Genomic DNA, 19,320 nt, shown 5'->3' with positions numbered 1-19,320 from the left:
CAGTACATTCAGTTTGGTTGCGTCATCTAATTCTTACAATGGAGTTGTTATTTTTGAACCTAACCTCGAGTATTGCTAGTCCTTAAAATGGACATTGTAATCACAGAGGACTGGGGAGAGACACAAAAGGGGATACAACACTGAACTGGTGCAGCCAAGGAAAGAGAAAGCATGTCTGATGCATATAATATCATAATCTCATAAAAATATTTCTGCTAGCAACCTCAATGTTGTTTATTAAAATAAAGGCTTGTCAGCTATAGATTAGAGTTACTTTTTATTTTGTAAATGTTTTATCAAAGCCATTATAACCAATGTAGTATTTTGCTTGTTCTAGAAGGCCTTAGAGAACCAAAGGTTTGGATTGAGGACAAGCGATTGGAACTAAGTAGACCTGTAACACTTGCTGATACTCAAAGCGGATATCAACCAGCTGATGATCTCCAACTAGGAGATTATGGAGCTTGGCTTGTTGGGAGAGAAAGGATGTTACTCTCAGCTTTTATATTTGGAAAATTTTAGAGGTGATTTTTTAATCAGAGAGATTACAAGTAGTTAGAAGCTTATTCACTCTTGAGAAAAAGGCAGCAGTTTGCAGAGAAAAGGCTATAACTTGATCTCTGAAAGAACGCAGGGAGGAGAGATACAAAAGCCAAAATGGACTATTTCTTGAAGAAAATGCTGTGTTATATGTAAAGTAAACAATATATGTTTATCTTACTATTTTAACCTCCTTCTCTGTTGGCTGTGTTCTCATGAACAAAAAAAAAATAAAAACTGCCCAAGCTGTTTTATGTCTCCCGGTATGTGAGCTGGCCATAGATCCTGGAAGATAAGCTTATAGCCAGGCTGATTCCAGCTGGACCTACTGATGTAGGAATGTCTGATAAACAAGTGGGTGGCACAGACAGGTGTTCCAGTCTCAGAACAGAGTGAGTCATAAGATTGTCCTCTGAGAGATGTGTCTCACTCAAAACATGTGAAATTGAAAGCAAGCTCACAGGTATAGCTCACCCCTGCAAGTGTAACAGGCTCTCCAGCTCAGCTGGAGAGAGGTTTACCTATGGGCACCTCCTTTGTTTGAATGTTCTGACTATGTGCTTTTTGAAAAACACATCTGCTTGGCTATGTCAATGATTTGCAATAACTGACCTCTACTATTAAAAAAAAAATTAAACTGAGAAAAACAGTTCATGTAAAAATTCTATTTATATCATGTATAAAGCTACAAGATATTTACTGATGATTCTTACACTATTATGGAATTCTGCTTTTTTTTTTTTTTGGTGAAGCAGTTAAATGCATTGGCATGACTTTAAAAAAGAACATTGTGGCCTTTTAATTCACTTTCTATTAATCTGTTACAGTATAATAAAATTTGGATGTTGCTGGAGACAGAAATTTCAAAAGTTAAAAGCTTGCAAGATTGACAGTTTTGTAATTTGGTTTTAAGTATTTTGAATTTATAACTATCATTATGTTGCTAAATAACATTGACTCTGGAGTGACTGACTTCCTTTTGCAGTAATTCAAAAATATTATGACAGCTACAGTTTTATAGTGAGCATAAAAATCAGTGAGGTAAGTTCAATGAGGTAAGGTTAGTGTTGGAAGTTTTATTAAGAAAACTTTAAGTTTTAGCACATAAGTTACAATTCCCATGTGTTTTCCAAAATTTGCTGGAACTGAGCTGAATATTAAATTCTGAACTTTGCACTGGTTGCTTTAAACTACCTAATTTTAGTGGTAGGAGTAGGCAAAGATATAAATTTGAATAAAACAGCTGTTACGCAGTTGGCTGCATTGATAAGCTACATGTGATCAGAATTCCTTGTGGCATATAATGTTCTGCAAGGATGAGTTTCAAACTGCCCGAGGCAACCATTTATGTTTTGGCTACAATCCCTGGTTCAGCTAAAGCCTTTTCTAGTGTAGTTTGACCAATCAGTATTACCAATTTTCTCTTTTGAAGAGCAGCATAATCTGGTCTAGTGGAAAAAAAAAAAATGAAAGAAAAATCAAGATTGATTAGTAGATATGGTGGCTGGCTAAGCTATCGAGGAGGGAGGTTGGGGGTTTGGTGAAACATGAGGGTGCTGTCTTTCAAGGAGTAAGTAAAGGAGAGTAACTGTATTTGCTGCATTACAGCATCAGGTGGTTCTCCTGTTGTACAGAAGGATTGAAAGAGCTTGTGACAGTGATTCTGTGAGATTGTACGCGTGTTTTGCTGATGGGAACAGCCAACACTGTCTTCTGTTTATGAACCATCTTCTAATGCTGCTTGCTGTCTGTTCCCCTCCATTACAATGTACTCAGCTGCTTTAAACCCCTCTCCTTTTGTCAGTTTTTAAATACTGAAGTAGTAGAAAGACGATGGTAGTATAGGGTATCCTTTAAAGAACATATAGCCTGTTAACTATCAGCTCTAGAGTAACATAATTTACTGAATTAAAATGTAAACTAGAGCAACCATAATACTCAGAGTAATAAGGGTGGGAATATTGTTGAAATAATGCCTGAAAGCGGAGTTTTCATCTAAGAAGGGAAAAAGCTAGCTAACTCATTAAAGTTTCAATTTGGAACAAGAATGTAAAGCATATTAATTGTATAAAATTCAAGTGTCTGCAGCTTCAAAATGTGGCCACATTCTGCCTTTTCTACCTTGAATTTTATGTAGAACAGATGTTTTTGAAAGAAATTAATATATTATACTGTGGATTACCAGGTACAGCCATTGCTTTGAAAAACATCATGTTTATCACATCAGACTGAAAAATGCGGGATGAATATGACAAGGGGATAGTTTTCATTTTATTGTTGTATTTTAGAATAGGGTTGGGTGTGGGGGGTTTTGGTTTTTTTTAATTAACTGAAGTGGTCGCTTAAAGGATGGCTGCATGATACACTAAGAGAGCAAACAGTAGCACAGAAAAGTGTCAACAGCCCTGTGAAGCCTGTAGTGATTATTGGGAAGGGAGAGAATGATAGTACGAAAGGGGAGAAGATTGGCGCTTGCAACAGGGGTGGGATTAGGAGGGAGATTGGCAGTGGGTTACACTTTGCCTTCACTATTACCCTAGGTACTATAGTACACTTAATGCTCGACTAGTAAATTCAGAGTTAGTTTAAAAAAAATACAGGCAAACCTTTGCTTTAGATATATTTATTTATGCTGGTAAAATAAATCTTAACAGTGAAACACAGTAGTGCTTCTTTATGTTTTACTTCCTCACAGAGGTCCATAACACTAAAACCACTTTCATAAATGCTATATATAATATAGCATATAAGTTAAACAGTTAACAGTAAGGAACTTCAAGAAATAGAAGTCACTTCTGGAGCTGGTCATGAGTGGCAGGTGATGATATGACGATTAATAAAATTCAACTTTGAATTTGGCAATTTTTGCCACTTACATGAACTTTTCTTTTTAATGTATAACCCAGTTCTGAAGTTTTTGCAGTGTGCCGTATATTTCCAGAGCAAGTTACAGAGTTTATTGTATTAAATAGTTGAAATAAGTAGTTGCTGAGGAAAAAGAAGTTAGGCAAAATTAAAAAGCAATTTACTTGGACGGAGGTCTTTGAAATGCTTTATGTGTTAGCTATCAGATCTGGTTTTGCTTTATTTTTCTGGAAAATGATGGTGTTCTTCAGATTGCCAAGTTTTACTAGTAAATGTACTGCCAAAGCTTGGGAAAAATAAGTCAAGGACTCTTAAAATTACATAGTGTTGAGTGAAAAGCCAAAGAGAGGGTTTTTGTGTACCAGAAGTCCTTATCCTTTCAAATGTAAGAATATATATCTGATGCTGTAAAATGACCCATATTTAATTTCCTTTCAAACTATATTTAAAATGCCATAGATGTAAAAGGAGGAGTAACAAAATGGCAGACACTTCTCACAGTGTACTGGCATGCTCCATTTAGAATACTTCATTGTTTTGTTTTTTTGGGAGATGTGATTTCACATTACCATTTTCAGGGTAGAGATAATTTCTAATATTGGCAAATTCATACTGGCTATAAATGAGGTATACTTTGCTTCTTGTCTTCCAGAAGCTGATTTAACAGCTTTTTGATTTTACACCATCTGGAGGTTTGTATTTGACTTAAGAAATGATGTCATACATGCTTAGCACCAAACAGATACCACATAGTAAAAGGTCACATGCAGTTCAGGCTGAGGTAGTTTTATTTCACATTATGAGAAGTATTAAAGGTTTGGTTCATGATTACTGGAGGCAGAAAGAAGAATTTAGGGAAGGAGAAAATGACTGACATAGCCAATGTTCTTGTAAACCTCCGCATTGCATTCCTGTGAATAGAAAATAAATCTGTACACCTAAGACCACACACAGTGTGAGTTGCCTATTCACTCTCCCAGGCTGGCACTGGCTCTGAGTTCTGCTTCTCTGAAAACTCACATAGAGCACTGATTTCAGAATGGCTCCTCACTCTGTATGTTAGTTTGGGGGATCATATACCTATTCTATCAAAATACCTGGGCTTCATTCTGTAGGTGGGTTTTTGAATTAAAGTGCTCTGCTTTATCAGTCTCAAGATATCTGGCCACAGGTTGAGGAGATGTAAGCAAATAGAGATACATTTGGCAGATTTTTTTTTTTTTTCTTTTTTTCTTCCCAACATTGGTGTCAAGACACAGTCTAATTTCAGCTCCACGAAAAATAGCTCCTGGAGGGGACAGCTAGAGGTAATTCTGTTTCCTGTACTTCCAAGGAGAAAAGGATGACACAGATCAAAAACCGTGCTGTGAATATTATCCTTTTCTGATCTTAAAGGTTTTAGTCTGAGCTCTCATGTGGACTTGGTTTTAATTATAATATATAATGGTTAAAATGTTTCTGCACAAAGGGGGGGGGGGGGAAAGGAGCATCAAATAAGGTATTGTCTTAGAAAAGAACAGGAAGATGTATGGTTTGCAAAAGATTCAATCTGGATCAGAGATTCAAACTAAACGTGGGAAATGCTATGTCAGCAACCCAGATCACTGGCAGCTTCTCATCATATTTGAGAAAGATTTCTGTTTTACCAGGAAGGTGAAATTCCTTTAAGAAGGAATTTCTTTATGATTCTGTGGAACTCAAATTCTAGCTAGAACGGTAGAACATTTGCTGACCTATGGTTCATTGGGAAGGAGCTGGGAAATCAGTTAGTTTAACGTCCTAATTATGACATTGGATTTGTTGTAGCTTGAGGGTGACATCACGGACTTCTATAGAAGTGTCAGAGTCCCTGACAGAGAATGTGTGGTGTAAGCTTGTCTTTTATTTCTCTGTGTTAGTGACGAGGGTGGCCTCTTCAGCTCTGGAGCAGCCAGAGAGGGAGGAGTGGGGGTAGAAGACACTAGGACTGGAATGGAGGGTCTGTCACCTACGGCACTTCCAACCGCAGCCTTACTCTTTCCTTCCCAGTGCTTGCACTGTCCTTGTGTGAAGTGGGGTTGCCAGGATTGAGATTCTTTGGCTGTTTCAAACATTTTTGAACATTTTTCTCAGTGCAGTTGAAGTTACACTTCAATTTTGCTTTTAAGCTTTTATTTCAAGTTACCAAGGCTAGAAATGAATTCCTAAATGAAAAATGAGAGTGTCATATTAAGAACGATCTTTTGTGGTAACTGGGGTTCTAGGCAGAAGTTACTTACCACTTACATCTAAATATATTCAGATCTTAAGAGCATGTGCAACTTCTTATGGAAGAATGCAATTCATCTCAAACCCATGAGCGTTCATTAGTAAGTGTTGAAAAGTTACCATGGAGCTGTAAGAATTGATCTAAGGTGTCAACTATTTACATGAAGGCCTGTAAAGTAATCTATTTATGGCATTAACAAGAAAACAATCTGTTTCTGCATTTAGAGTCAGTCCAGGCAACTTTGAAATACTAGGTGCCTGGTACTCCATGGCAGAGTTGGGGCTATTACCCTTGTGCTAACTTAAAGGTTTTCACATGGCTGGCCTGAATGCTAACCAGTGAAAGGAAAGATGGCGATTACAGCTCTGCTGCAGAGTTCTGACTGTGTTTCTTTTTGCTGTGGAAGAAAAGCACCATGCACCTTCTCATCGAATTTATGTCTGTCTTTGGGGAAATAGAAATAATGTATTAGTTGCATTACGAGCTGGCTGGTGGAGAAAGGAAATGCAGAAAGGTTCAGTCATGTGGTGCTCTTTAATTAACAGCTGTGTGAAGGCAGGATTGGGGCCTGAGAAACTGGAGTGGACAGGGGTCTGCTCCCTTTTCCCACACAGGTTGTCACTCACGGAGTTGGACTTCAGCGCCATTTACTCATCCTCTCAACCCTCCTTGTGCTCCTGAGTTGTAATGCCTAAAATCCCCGTTCCGGAGTTGAATCCAGTGAGCGATGATGACAGGGTGTGTGGGAAGAAATTTGTGAAGAAGAGTGAGAATTGTCTGCTTGGCCCTTGGGGTGGGGACTGGGCGACTAGAGAAGAAAAGACCATTGACTCAGAAACTGCCTGGTTCAGGCAAGCAGCAAAGACCTGTATGCGCACATGTGGAAGCTACTGTGTTATCCAGTCACTAGGGAATGGTATCAGTGCTTTGTTAATCAGGGGGTCTAATCACCTTCAACTCCCTTTGACTTCAAGCATTAAGCTTCTGCCTAGTGGCAGTTAGAAAATGAGACTTGCAATGACTCAAGAGAAGCCCTTTTGGAGCTCCTGCTGCAATGTTATGACGAGCTTCTCAGCTGCAGCTTAAAGGCCCAACAGAGATTTTTGTGATTTGACTTAAGGGATCGCTTTCAGACATGAAGCAAGTAAGTGATTAAATATAAAGAAGATGTGGTAATGAGTTTCAGATGAGGTCTCTTATGTTTATTAAAAGAGGTCTGAAAGTTAGCTGCTACTACTATTTCTTGTTTTCTAACTTACAAGGTCATCTTTGAACCTCATACTGCACACTGCTTACAAACTGCAAGATCCTATTACTGTAATATTGTAAAAAAAAGTCTTAAAATAAATCCAGTAGAATATAAATCTCTTTTCCAGTGTATAGAAAAGCAATGAGCCATTTTAAGAGCAGGAAGAACATGCGTTTTGAGATCCAATAGATCATCTAAATTGGTCCCAAACCAAGTTTTAAAATGGCATTGCAGACTTTTGCTTTGAATAAATTTAGCATTACAAAACTCTGAATATAAATAAAAATAAATTAGATCTGCTGATTGTTTTGTACTTTACTAATATTCTGATTAACTAGGAAAAAAGTGCTTAATACATATGACCCTTTCTGACTATTCCAACTGCAGAACTTAAAAATGCTAAACTAACATTTGTGACCTTTCAGTTACTTCCATCTAGCTTTTTATTATGAATAACCTTTATGAATTTCTAGGTAATATGAACTTTAAACCCTTGTTCTTTATTTTGTGACGTTTGTATGTTTGAAATTTGGATTAGTCAATCTAAAATTTCTCACTTGCCTGACTTCCTGCAGCTCTCTTGTAGATGGAGAATTATTCTAGGTTGCCACATCATATATTTTCAATCCAAACCTTGTCTTCTCAATGGTGTACCTTGCAGCCAAAACAAGCCTGTGTGGGTCCACTTAATGTGAACACCTCATGGTTTCAGAGCTGCAGAAGAAAACAGCATCAGAAAAATGGCCTCTATTCAAGGAAACCTGTCTGTGTAATAACAAATGATTGCAATCTCTTTATCTTAGTTCTCTACTTTGCCTGAAATTATAATGTCATTCTGATGGCTTGCAAATCTTGCAAAGGTTCTCCATGCCCGTGCTGCCACCTTGGTGTGCTTTGTGTGCTACATAGCGTCTTTCTGGGTGGAGCGGAAGGGCAAATGTAGAAGTAGGTCTATAGCAGTATTTTTAGTATCTCCTCTCCTGGACTCTAAGTTTCAATGTGTTAACCAGCCTTCTGGAAAACTGAAACATTTTACTAAGAATAAACTCCTTGATTTCCATACCCCAGGCTTGAATTTGGGAGTTTGGGACTGCACAAGGAACGCAGAATTGAATCCATAATGCTTAACATTAACAGAGGGTTAGTTTTGTTGATCTTTTATGATGTTTAAAAGTGCTGCCAAAATGTCATGGGTATACTATATTTTCTTGTATTATTTTATTTACAAATAAGCCTTCAATACTATGGGGTTAACATTAAAAAAAAAAAAAAAAAAGTGTCTCTCTCTTAAAAACTTGGTATATGATGAAATCTGGTTTTTACCCAAAAATATCCCCACCCAGTGTTCTATGCTGTGTGGCCTGTGAGCTGCTCAGGGATTCATTTGTAACTGCATACCTGAACCAGAATGTGGAAACAGGTGTGATTTAGTGGAAATGCTCACTGAAGGGACCAATGCATGTAAAGTGCAATTCTTGCAGTACTGGTGGTTAAACGCAGACATATTCAGTTGCTTTAATGAATTGAGATATCTACTATTTTATTACAAAAATACCTTTTATTACAAAGGTATTAGGAGTAGAATTTTATGTGATGGATAATTCTTTCTTTGGCATTAATGAATTAAATTCTGTCCCCTATCCCCCAGCATATTTAGGTTAGACAAAGAGATTGATAAATATATTAAACTAGAGAGATGCATTCCAATTCAGTTTAATTTCTGCTTTTTTCCTTTACAATTCTTCTTTATTTGTCTGTTCAATGTAGCCCACCCTTCCGTATACTTTCTTTTAAACATTCTTGTAGAATGTTTATACATTTCAGTGAAATGTATAATTTTTCATTTTGCTAATTATCAAGGTCAGCAAAGATTACATGCATCATATTTTGAACCCCCTACATTCTACAGTCAGTATCTTTATATTCTTGTATTGTTATAGTATTGATTCCTAACTGTCTTGTTCTTCTCTACTATATAAAGCTGCACCATTAAAACTTGCAAAAACTCATTTTCCAGCTCTACTTTTTGTTTGCATTTTCACCTTATGGTTTCACCTCCACTTCACCATCACATCATTTTAAGACCACTTAAGTATTCGCTTTATTCCATTTCATCATTATATTTTAATTTAAGGAAGCTGTGACAAGATTTCTTACTTTGAATACCTTTTTGAAAGTTCTTGAGAGCCAGTAGTCGGAATAGTATATTAGAAGTTCTCAAAGATTGTATCAATGAGCATCTTGACAGTGATTGCTTCCTCTCCTCTTCACAGTGTGAAGAGTAACACCTTTTCCATTTGGAATCATACCTTGCCTTGTGGTAACTACTCTAGGCAGTGCTTATGTAGAAAGGTATTACTAAAAAAGGTACTAGGAATTTGACACTATGAAATAGGATTGTTAAATCTACTTGAAAAAAAGTTGCTTTCCTATCTAGCTCTTTGTTTCTTCCCCTATTTTGACATTTTTTGTGTGTCGCCACCTGGATCCTTGCGTATACGCCTACTGCTGTGGCCTTGTCTGTCTATTCACATTGTCTGTACTTTCCTGTTTCTTGATTATACTCCCCAAAGAGCCAGTTCCTTCCTCCTCCAGTTCCTTGAACAGGTACCCTACCATTTACGTTTTCCTTTTTCTTGCCACTTTGTTCCTTGCTTCACCAAATATTTTTCTCTTTTTTGACGATGATATTTATGCTGCTGTCCTTGAAGGTGGCTGCTGCTTTCTTCCCTCACTCCTCCTGCTTTGTAATGGAGGAGAAACATCTATTTTTCCTCCTTATTTCCAAATGCTTTTATGAGTACCAAAGCTTTTAATTGCAATTAGCAGTACAGCTGCTTGTATAAGCAGCTGTGTATAAATAATAACCAGTATCAAGTGATCTATGGATTTTTTCCAGACCACCAGCAAGTATTTGCCTGACCATAATTTGAGAACTGTTTGAATTGTGTTAAGAGAATAATAAAATTGCATGCTTGAGCATTTATACAGCAAGAAATGAGAAAATCAAGGCTACGTACACCTTCTGGGCTTTTAGACTGCTTTTTAAATTTTTTTTTTAGGGTTTCTAAAGGAAAAAAGCAGTTATGCAATGCAGGGCAATTTGGTGAGGTTCTTAACATTTCTGCTTAGGAAAATCCTTGGAATATCCCTTATTTTGGTTGGTAGTGATTTGTGCTTACTACAGAAAAGTACAGTAAGGCCTATTTGTTAAGAGACTTATGTGATATACACCGGACAAAAGTGGAGCACCTTATCATTTCTCTATTTGACATGTCTCTGTTAAATAATTCTGTTTCTAGATTACTGTTCTGTGCCCCAACCTGTGTAGTGACTGTAGTATCCGATTGCCCACTTCATGGCTTTAATGTGTAAATTAAATACAGCATACAGAACACTATTTTCAATGAGTTATATATTTCATAATTCACGATGGGGTTTTTTGAGTCCTTTATGCATATTTCAAGTTAGGACTATTTTAATGCTGTTTCATATTTTGACTATTTTACTTTTTCTATTCATGCTTTGGTGCTAAGAGTGCTTTCATTTTTTATTACATTTTAACAAGTAAAAGAATCTCAGTCCAACATAAAGTTGGAAAATCGACATAGAAAAGAAATAGAACATTTCTTAAGTGACAAAAAGGGAATTAGTAAAAATAAAATGTGCTAATGACCTTCATTAAAACATAAATGTGTTTGATTGACTTACTGTAGGTTGATGCTTTGCGGTTACGATTGGAAGAAAAAGAAACGTTTCTGAATAAAAAAACAAAACAACTTCAAGACCTCACAGAAGAGAAAGGAACCCTGGCTGGAGAGATTCGAGATATGAAAGACATGTTGGAAGTAAAAGAAAGAAAAATTAATGTCCTTCAAAAAAAGGTAAGATCACTGATGAAAGGATGTGTTGTAGAACTTTTGAGGCATGTTTAAAGGAAATATATTTATTTCTTATAGTGTTTTAATATATTTAAAAAATGCAAGGAGTAAGTCTGTAATAGTCAAGTAGTTCTCTAATATAAAATGTGTTTCTGTTTTCCATGGGATTATTTCTATAGTACTGTATCTTAATTATATTATATCACAAAAATATTAGATGCTGCAGTTTCCACAAAATTAAATGAAAGTCCTAAAAATTCTGACAAAACTTCTTGTTCCTCAACATGCGGGATACCATTATCCTTACTAACACTGATTGCTACTCTTTCCAAATAATGTAAATAAAATGTGTGGGACTGCTAAAAGATTAGGATAGTGCTTTTTTCTTTAAAGACTTTTTTTTGGAGAGAGAGGAGGGGAGTGGGGAAGGAATGTAAATTAAGTCAATTATCTGCTTTTCCTGTGATCTAAAGACATTAAAAAGGGAGGTTGTCTCCGAACAGCCTTATTAGTCTTATTTCTAATTTTCTACAAATTTAGCTAACTGCATTACTCTCTTCGGGAAGTTGAATTTAATCTTTATAATTTCCACTTGGAGGGGGATGAGGAAGCGGAGGGAATTTCCTGGAAAGGCAGCTCTGCAAGGGTTCTGCTTACAGTAGGAGAGTGTTTATTTACCATATCCTTTTGCTCACACTCACAAAAATATTTATGCTAGTAGTTCTGTGTGTGTTGTGTGTATCACTGTTTATCGTATATAGATGCACTTGTGAGCATACAGATATATGGAGGAAAAGTTCCTGGCATCAAATACATTTTACTATTACTTCTCCCCTCCTTTTACAGCCACTCAAAGAATGTCCAGTCCTTACTCTCTATTATTATGTAGGTGGTTCATGTCACTGTGGTTTTCCTCCAGCATTCATATAGGGTTCACATGGTCTAGCTGTGCTTCTTTCCGCAATTGGTTAAATGCAGTCTTTGAAAAGCCAAGTCCTTATTTTCTAGAAACTGAGAAGACTACTTTTTCAAGCCCAGGAGATAAGGCCTATCAAAACTGGAATATAGGTACTCATCTACTTCAATCTTATTTCTTAATGTTTGCCTTGTTAGCAATGCTGATGAGGTAAAGATAACAAACTTCAAGCCTTTTATCCTGGGCTGAATACTAATTACTTTCGGACATCGCTTGAGAATTTGAAGAAAACAATGTGTCTTTTCTTATGGTTTGTATTCTAAAAAAACCCCAAACAAACAACAATTTACAGTGGGTCCTGTATGTAGATCTTGAGGAAATGGAGCAGTGGGAGGAATGTGGATTCAGTGATTAAAATTGTGCGATAAATATAACTTATCACAGAGCTGTCAGCACTATCTGTCATGGCTATGTGCTCAGAAATATGCAACATGGTGTGTTTTTTCTGGTTTTAATACATCATGTCTATTTTATTAGAGCTTGCAGATGGTCTTGCCTCTTTTGCACCTGCTTCTTAATGAAAATAATCACTCTCAAACTGCGCTCTCTTCACTAAATCATAGAGTAATGACATGTTAGCCTTGTGAGCTCTAGTATACAATGTGATAAATAAATCCTGCTAACTACTAGGTGCAAAATCAGAGTAGGTACTAAATTGATTCTTTAAAACTGGAAGTAGCATCTGAATATTTTTTTTGAGGTTTTTATTCTGGTAAATGTGCTTCATCAGGGGATTTCTGAAGTTCAGTTTTTCTGCTATGGGCTAAATACTGGGTTTTAAAAAAAGGGGGAAAATAGTTCATTTACATCATGTAAAAGTTATGCATAGATTTGCTTCTCTGAAGCATTTTTAATAACCACATTATCTTAATATGTAGATGTTAGCATGCCCCAAAATACTAATATCAGTTCATCATTACACCATTATTTTGTTTATAGGAAAATAATATCATATTTGGAAAATACACTTTTAAAATTACCCCTAGGTCACATATTCAGCTTTGGATCATTATTTTACTTGGGCCTTGCTTCCCATCTGTTTGGACATAAATTCACTCACAGATAATTTGACTAGAAAAAAAATTGATTGAATTATTGTCTTGCTCTACTCACTCCTGTTATTTAAACAAATCTAGAGTATGATACTATAAAGGATGCTTTCACTGTTTACTTTTCATGTGTCTGGTGTACAGTTCTGAAGTAGAAAATTCTGTATGTCACTAATGGAAATCCAGGCTTTTAAATTAATCTGGAAAACAATAAATCTACTTGTCTAGTTAACCCAAGTGTTCAACTTCATTTTGGCAGTGCTTATTGGATGATGAATTTTCATGGTTAGCCTCCTTGAGTGTCCCAGCATCCTTGGCAGCAGATGCAATCTCACCTCCGAACTACAATTCTTGCATGTAGAAGGGAAGATATTTAGTGTCTACTTTTTTTCAAGAAGCTTTCCTGGCATTTAGTGCCTTTCTGTTCTAGATAATGTTATCCTCACTACATGAAGTTATGTGTCCCAGGGCATTCATACCTCAGAGTCTTTATGTTCTGTCAAAGGCAAAGGGATCACAGCTCCTTTTTGACCATAGGCAGCTTGTTCATTCAGTCATGAGTTATTTCAGAAATACATTGGGTTATGTATGGTAGTAATTCCTAGTGCTGTAGTATTCTTATCGTAATATTTTTGAGCAGTAACTTTTCAGATAGTCTAGTAGCGGATGCTGTGCTTTAAGAAAAAGATTCTCATGTACATCTTTTCTCTCGAGCTTTGACAACATACCTTTCCAATAGCAACCCTATATAAGAATTAATTTAGATTCAAAAGTATTTAATGTATATTGATTGCAATAATTTTATCCTTTACTTGAATCTAATTATACTTTTATCCTTTAGTCCTTGCTGGATTACATGTGCCTCTTGTATTCCTCCAGTTTTTACTCATCTTCTCCTTCTGACCTTTTGGCCACTTCTTCCACTGTTGTTTGCAAGTGATGGCAGCCAGACATTTTTGTGTCGAGCATTTAGAAATGAATTTGTCCTCATCGTGCACATATAAGTGGAGAATTCAGTGGGCGGAAAGCAACAATTACCGGGCCCTCTAGTGGATTGTCCTGCCTTGACATACCTTCTTTCAGGACAACTGCCCTGGTTGTTGTCTTATTCTCATGAAAACCCTTCTGAAAGTGAAGGAATTGCTTCTCGTTCTTCTTCCCAAGTTCTCCCTAGATTTTGCTGACTGTAATATTATAGCACTCGTCTCTATTTTCTTTTTTCTATCGGTGTATTTTTATTTACTTTTGATATGAGGACTTGTGAATAACCATTATTTTAGTGCCTTCATTTGTTGATGCAAGATAGATGGCTACATCTCTCTCCACTCAGCCTGAAGTGCTTCATTAATGGTTATTGAATGGTATTCAAGTAATTGAAGAAGGAAGAATTTATATATAGTGCTTAAAAATATTTCTGTCAGTAATAACCTGAAACTGAGTAGGAAGGATTATGTAACTTGGAAAGATGCAATTTCTAATTCTGAATTTCTATTGTGTACATGACTGTTATCTGCCATGTTGAAAAATATGAAAGAGACCAAGCCAAAACCAGGAAAGCTCCCTTTCAAAGTTGGAATTGTTTCTTCTCCTTTCTGGATAGCTGTAACACTTGGAGGACAGGACAGGTTCTGCTGAGGGCCCCCTACCAAAGATGTGGAAAAAACAAAAACATTGGCAACAAAACAGCTGTGGTGAGTCCCACAGGATGACATAGGAACACACATAAGACAACATGTGGCATAAAAAATAATGGGCTAGATAATGAGCTGATGATGCATTTTCATTCCATGCAGTGGTTTTGGTGTAATTTTTGACGAAATTGAAAAACTGCTACACTATTCAGTATAATTTGCAGGCATGAGAGAGGCCCAGCACTGGAACAGCGTGCATTTAGAGGATTTGGATCAAGGTAGATTGGTATGGAGTAATAATAAACTTATGTCAATGTCAGAGGTGCAATATTACTTAATATTTCTTTCTTTTAGAATCTTTGGCACCACTGTTCCATTTTAGTGCCAGTAAAGTTGGGTATGCTGTTTTAATAGCCTTGTTTAACCTGGCAAAGCTAGTCTTACACCTCATATCTGTCAGTTTAGCATGCAGAGGGGCAGACCTCAGAAATCTTTATGTATTTCTTACCAGAATGTGCAAGTTCTATGAATATGGGCGAGCTGTAGGCTGAAGGGCAAAAGCGCTGAACTGAGTGATGATTCTTTCGTGTCCCTTTTTTGCTCCCGAATTTTCTCTTTCATACAGTGGCTCTACTTAGTGTGTTTTGTCCTGTAGGAATCTGTAGATATTTTTAAAAAACCAATTATGCACTTTGAAGTAAGAGTTTCAGTGTTGAAAACAGTAGCTGTTGAGACAAGAACAGCGTAGAGGATGTAGACCTGGATCATATTAGGACAACAGCTTGTGGAAATTCTTTTATGGGGACTATTATAAAAGAACACCATGTAAAGGGGGCTAATATAATATTCTGCTTTGACTTGCAACATAACTTTTCATGTAAAATGTTACAGTTTCCATCTTTAATAGTTTAAGCTTTGTGATTGATGAAGTGCTACATGACTGAGGGCCCTAACATACCAGCTAATTAGCATTTGTAGGAAATGTCATAAAGTCTTAGTTCTCATGAAATAATTGGAATCTGTACTTGGAGTGGCTGGACTGTGCACACTAGGTGATATTGTCCAGTTTGTGTTAAATTAAAATGTGTTGTAGAATTAATTGTATGCATTACTGTTAGCTGTCTCCTAAAAAAGAGGAAATTTACATACGGTCAGATTAGGAGTATATTAGCATAAAGAAACGAGTCCTTGTGCTTAGAAATTTGCATCCGTATTATTGCTTGATGCAGGAATTCTGGCTGAGAACTGAAATGGAAACTTTTGAATTCAGAATGATCCATTTCAAGATCAAGATCAATTTCTTTCATTTGGTCTTAACAAGTAGAAAGTGCAAGCACATTGCTGATAGAAGATGCCTTGGATATTTTTTTTCATGGTTTTAATCTGTTAGGAGCACATTTCATAATTCCATAAAGGAGTCATGATGGCATGATGAAGGATATTATTATTAACTTCATGAAATTCTATCAGAACACCGTAAATAGACTGTTATGTGAACCGAGGTTTTACAATTACCAAATCAGAATTCTATTATATTTCTGGAGTGAGATGACAAATTACAAACTAATTAGTTGTTCTGTAAAACAGACCAATGTTTCAACTGCAAATTACCAGTATTGTTAAAAAAAATTAGGGAGTCTTTCTGGTGTAACATGAAAGTTTTGATGTTTCAAAGCTGCTGTGGTGACTGCTGACTTGTGCATTACATTAAGAAATATTTCTTCTAATAATATATGCCCACTTTAAGGATACAGCGTTCAGTGTACTGCGTATTAGAAAATTGTACTTTGGCTGCTTATGCTTGCAGCTTTGGCAAATCATATTGTGTTATTCAGATAAGGCAGTGTGAAAGTGAGATTGAACTAAATATAATCAATTGTTCATCTGGGGCGGTGGTGATATTGATCCCAACATATTGTCAAAAAAATTGATCCTCAATGATTCTGCCCAATAAAATGCACCCTTGGGACCCTTAAACTTTGCATGCGGTATACATCAAGGTTATCTGAATCAAGCCTAACCAGTGCAGCTGTTTGGATGCTTTTGGCCTGTACACTGAGACATGGAGAGCAATGTCATTAAGATCAGAGGCAATGATCATTTTCACTTTCCTTTAGCTTCTTTAATTTCCTATTCATTGTAACACATTACACTTCTAAGTTTTTGTAGGTTATAAGAGGTCACTGGAAATATGTGACTTAATATAGGTTCACTTAGTGAAGCCAACCTGAATGATCATCCAACCTAAAACCATCGCTATGAGTTTAGGTAAATCCGTGTACCTTGAAATTCATGATGATTACAAAGTTTTCCAGGCTGTGATTGAATCTACTGTCTTTTTGTATGAATTTGCTACTCACTGAAGCTAGAAGCCCAGCATTTTGTTGTTCCCCTTACCCCTGCTGATGACCTGCTTGTTACTGCTGCTTTTGTTTGTCTACACTTCACAAGGAGAATAGTTGGATCACACACTTCTGCTTACTGACCTGTTTGAAAGTAAGAACTTACCTTTGTAGGAAAAAATAAGTGAATTCCTCAAATGAAATTTCATGAGATTGCAAAATCTAAAAACTCTTTTATCTAATGCCAGTTCTGTAAACATAGTAATTTTGAATATCAGGTGTATTGTAAATCATGGACCGTCAAGTAAGTGAAGAAATATTGACTGCACCTAGTCTTGGTGTTAAAGTTGTTTGGAGATCTGCTTATAATCATGTCTGAGTAGGTCTCCTCTTTTATCAATGGCAGCTGACAAATTCATGAAATGGCTGGAGATGTTTGTTACCAGCTTTTTGGAAAAAATTCAGAAGAGTCACTAGGTTTCACTATAAGTAGCTGAAACTGCAAGCATGTCTTAGTTTACAGTAATTATTTCCCCAACATGAGGGGGAAGCATGTGTTCTTTGGGATGGCCTTCACTTAGTTGTCAGAAATACTACAAGAAGCAACATGTATGCAGGTTTTCAAGAAACAGGGTCAGACTGGAGTTGGTCAAACTAGTCTGGTTCATGTACCAGTAATATACATCTGTGAAGAGGTAACAAAGGAACCTGTTTGCTTACATGTTTGAAAATCCTAATTGTATTTTAAAATCCTAAAAGTTAAAAATAATAATTTGGCTGCCTTTGTATGCCACCCATGGAAAACAGGGCATTTTGTATATATCATTTATTTCATTTTGAAGCCATAGGGTAAGAGATTGTGAAAAAGTACTAGTTATTTGAAGAAATAGGCTGAAATAAATGCTTTGAAGAGATGCTGTCATATATTTATGCTTGTGTAGTTTTTAGCAGAGCAGTATGATACTATTACTACATAGATTATTAACTAATACATTATTAACTTTCTAAATGTTATATATACAGAAAGGAGGCAATCAGCTCTAAGATCTAAAATATGTAGTAGTACAATATATAAATGAGAAATAAGAGATCACTTTTTGGGAAATAGTAAATGTGTATGTGTATATCACATGTATTTAGAATTTTAAAGATAAATCCTTAAGTGTAAATAAAGTAAGTTATTCCAGATCAAGTTATGCTAGCTAGTTTTCAGGGATCTTTACACGCAGCTCAAATTAAGACAATTGAATAATTCAAGACTTGGGTTATACGTAGCACTCAGAAGTGCTCTTAAAAGCAGTATGCCATTTGCAAAGTAGGACTGAGCTTAATGAGACACTTACATAAGGGTTTCACACTGGTAGTGTGACACCAGTGCTGTTGGCGAGGAAGGAAGCTGCCATTCAGCTCTGAAATGTCAATACTAATTAACAAAGTTATCTTTAAATAACGTTCGAAGTTTTATTCATTCCAAGAAAGCAGCCAACTCACATGCTGGGAATTTTAAGCTGTGTGAAGAGTAATATTTTCTTTTCAATAGCGTTGGAGGAAATTTCTTTTGAAGTGTGAAAGAGCTGAATTATGTGTAGTGTGCCTGGGCAAAAAGAAAGTAAAAGTTATTGTATTTGGGAGGTGCAGAACACAAAGGAAATATGGATGACTACTTACATATCCGAAAAAGAATGAGGGAGAACCAGAATTGCTTAAGAGAAGAAATATATTTGAATGTGAAATAGCGTTCCAAGAAATGTAATAGAAGCCTGCTGATTGGAATTAAAAATAAGGGAGAGTGTTAAAAATGTAATTGAGACTAATTTTATATTAGAGAGGTATCCCACTGTTTCCCCCTGTGTTCAGATGCTGAATTGTACGCTGAGAGTAATTCCTACTTTCACTGAAGTCAGAGAGTTACTGTTGGCTTCATGTCGGTTTTCACCCTATGCTGCAAAAAAAGCCACCAGCTCCCAGCTTCCCCCCAAAACATGAAATAATCAGTTTTCCACAACTGCCTGCTGAATGAAACTTACAATGGAAAGCCCAAAGAGATCCTTAAAGCTAATAATATCTCCAATTAAAAGACTGAGATGAATTAACTACTTAAGTGCTATTGACTTCTCTCAAAACATTGACAGGACAATTGATTTAGAAAGGAAAAAATGTATATAACAGTCATTTGTAAACAAATGCAGATGTTTTCCTAATAATTTTTGGATAATTTCTTAAACTGAACTAATAATTGGATTATTTTTGGAGAAACTAGCAATTTTAACCTGAAATATGTTTAGGTATTTATATAGATGATTATTAACATTCTATCCAAATGAAAATTGAAAAATCAGTAACAAATACCATATCTGTAAGAAAAAACAAAATTACAGCATTTTAAATGCTGAGGCTGCTGTGCCTTTTCTCTAGTGAGATATACTCGCAATCAAGTCATGACTTTTTTTGAATTTTCAGCTGCTGACAGGGTGTGCATTCATGTGATTCACTGCTCTTGGAGCTGCATCTTTGAGTGGCAGCCTGACTACTTCCTAAC

The 19,320-nt window shown here is 36.1% G+C and overlaps 1 protein-coding gene across 14 annotated transcripts in view; it reads left to right on the top strand.

Moving 5' to 3' along the window:
• ERC2 (ELKS/RAB6-interacting/CAST family member 2) overlaps positions 1-19,320 on the top strand; it is a 443,424-nt gene that overhangs the window by 160,624 nt on the left and 263,480 nt on the right. For all 14 annotated transcript variants that reach the window (XM_075762003.1, XM_075761998.1, XM_075762008.1 and 11 more), the window contains one exon: positions 10,619-10,786. In XM_075762003.1, the coding sequence (XP_075618118.1) occupies positions 10,619-10,786 (168 nt within the window). The remainder of the gene's footprint in view (positions 1-10,618; positions 10,787-19,320) is intronic.

Source organism: Balearica regulorum, chromosome 10, assembly GCF_011004875.1.
Source record: "Balearica regulorum gibbericeps isolate bBalReg1 chromosome 10, bBalReg1.pri, whole genome shotgun sequence".
NCBI lineage: Eukaryota > Metazoa > Chordata > Aves > Gruiformes > Gruidae > Balearica > Balearica regulorum.
The sequence above is the reverse complement of the archived record's forward strand: the minus strand, read 5'-3'. Positions and strand labels throughout refer to the sequence as shown.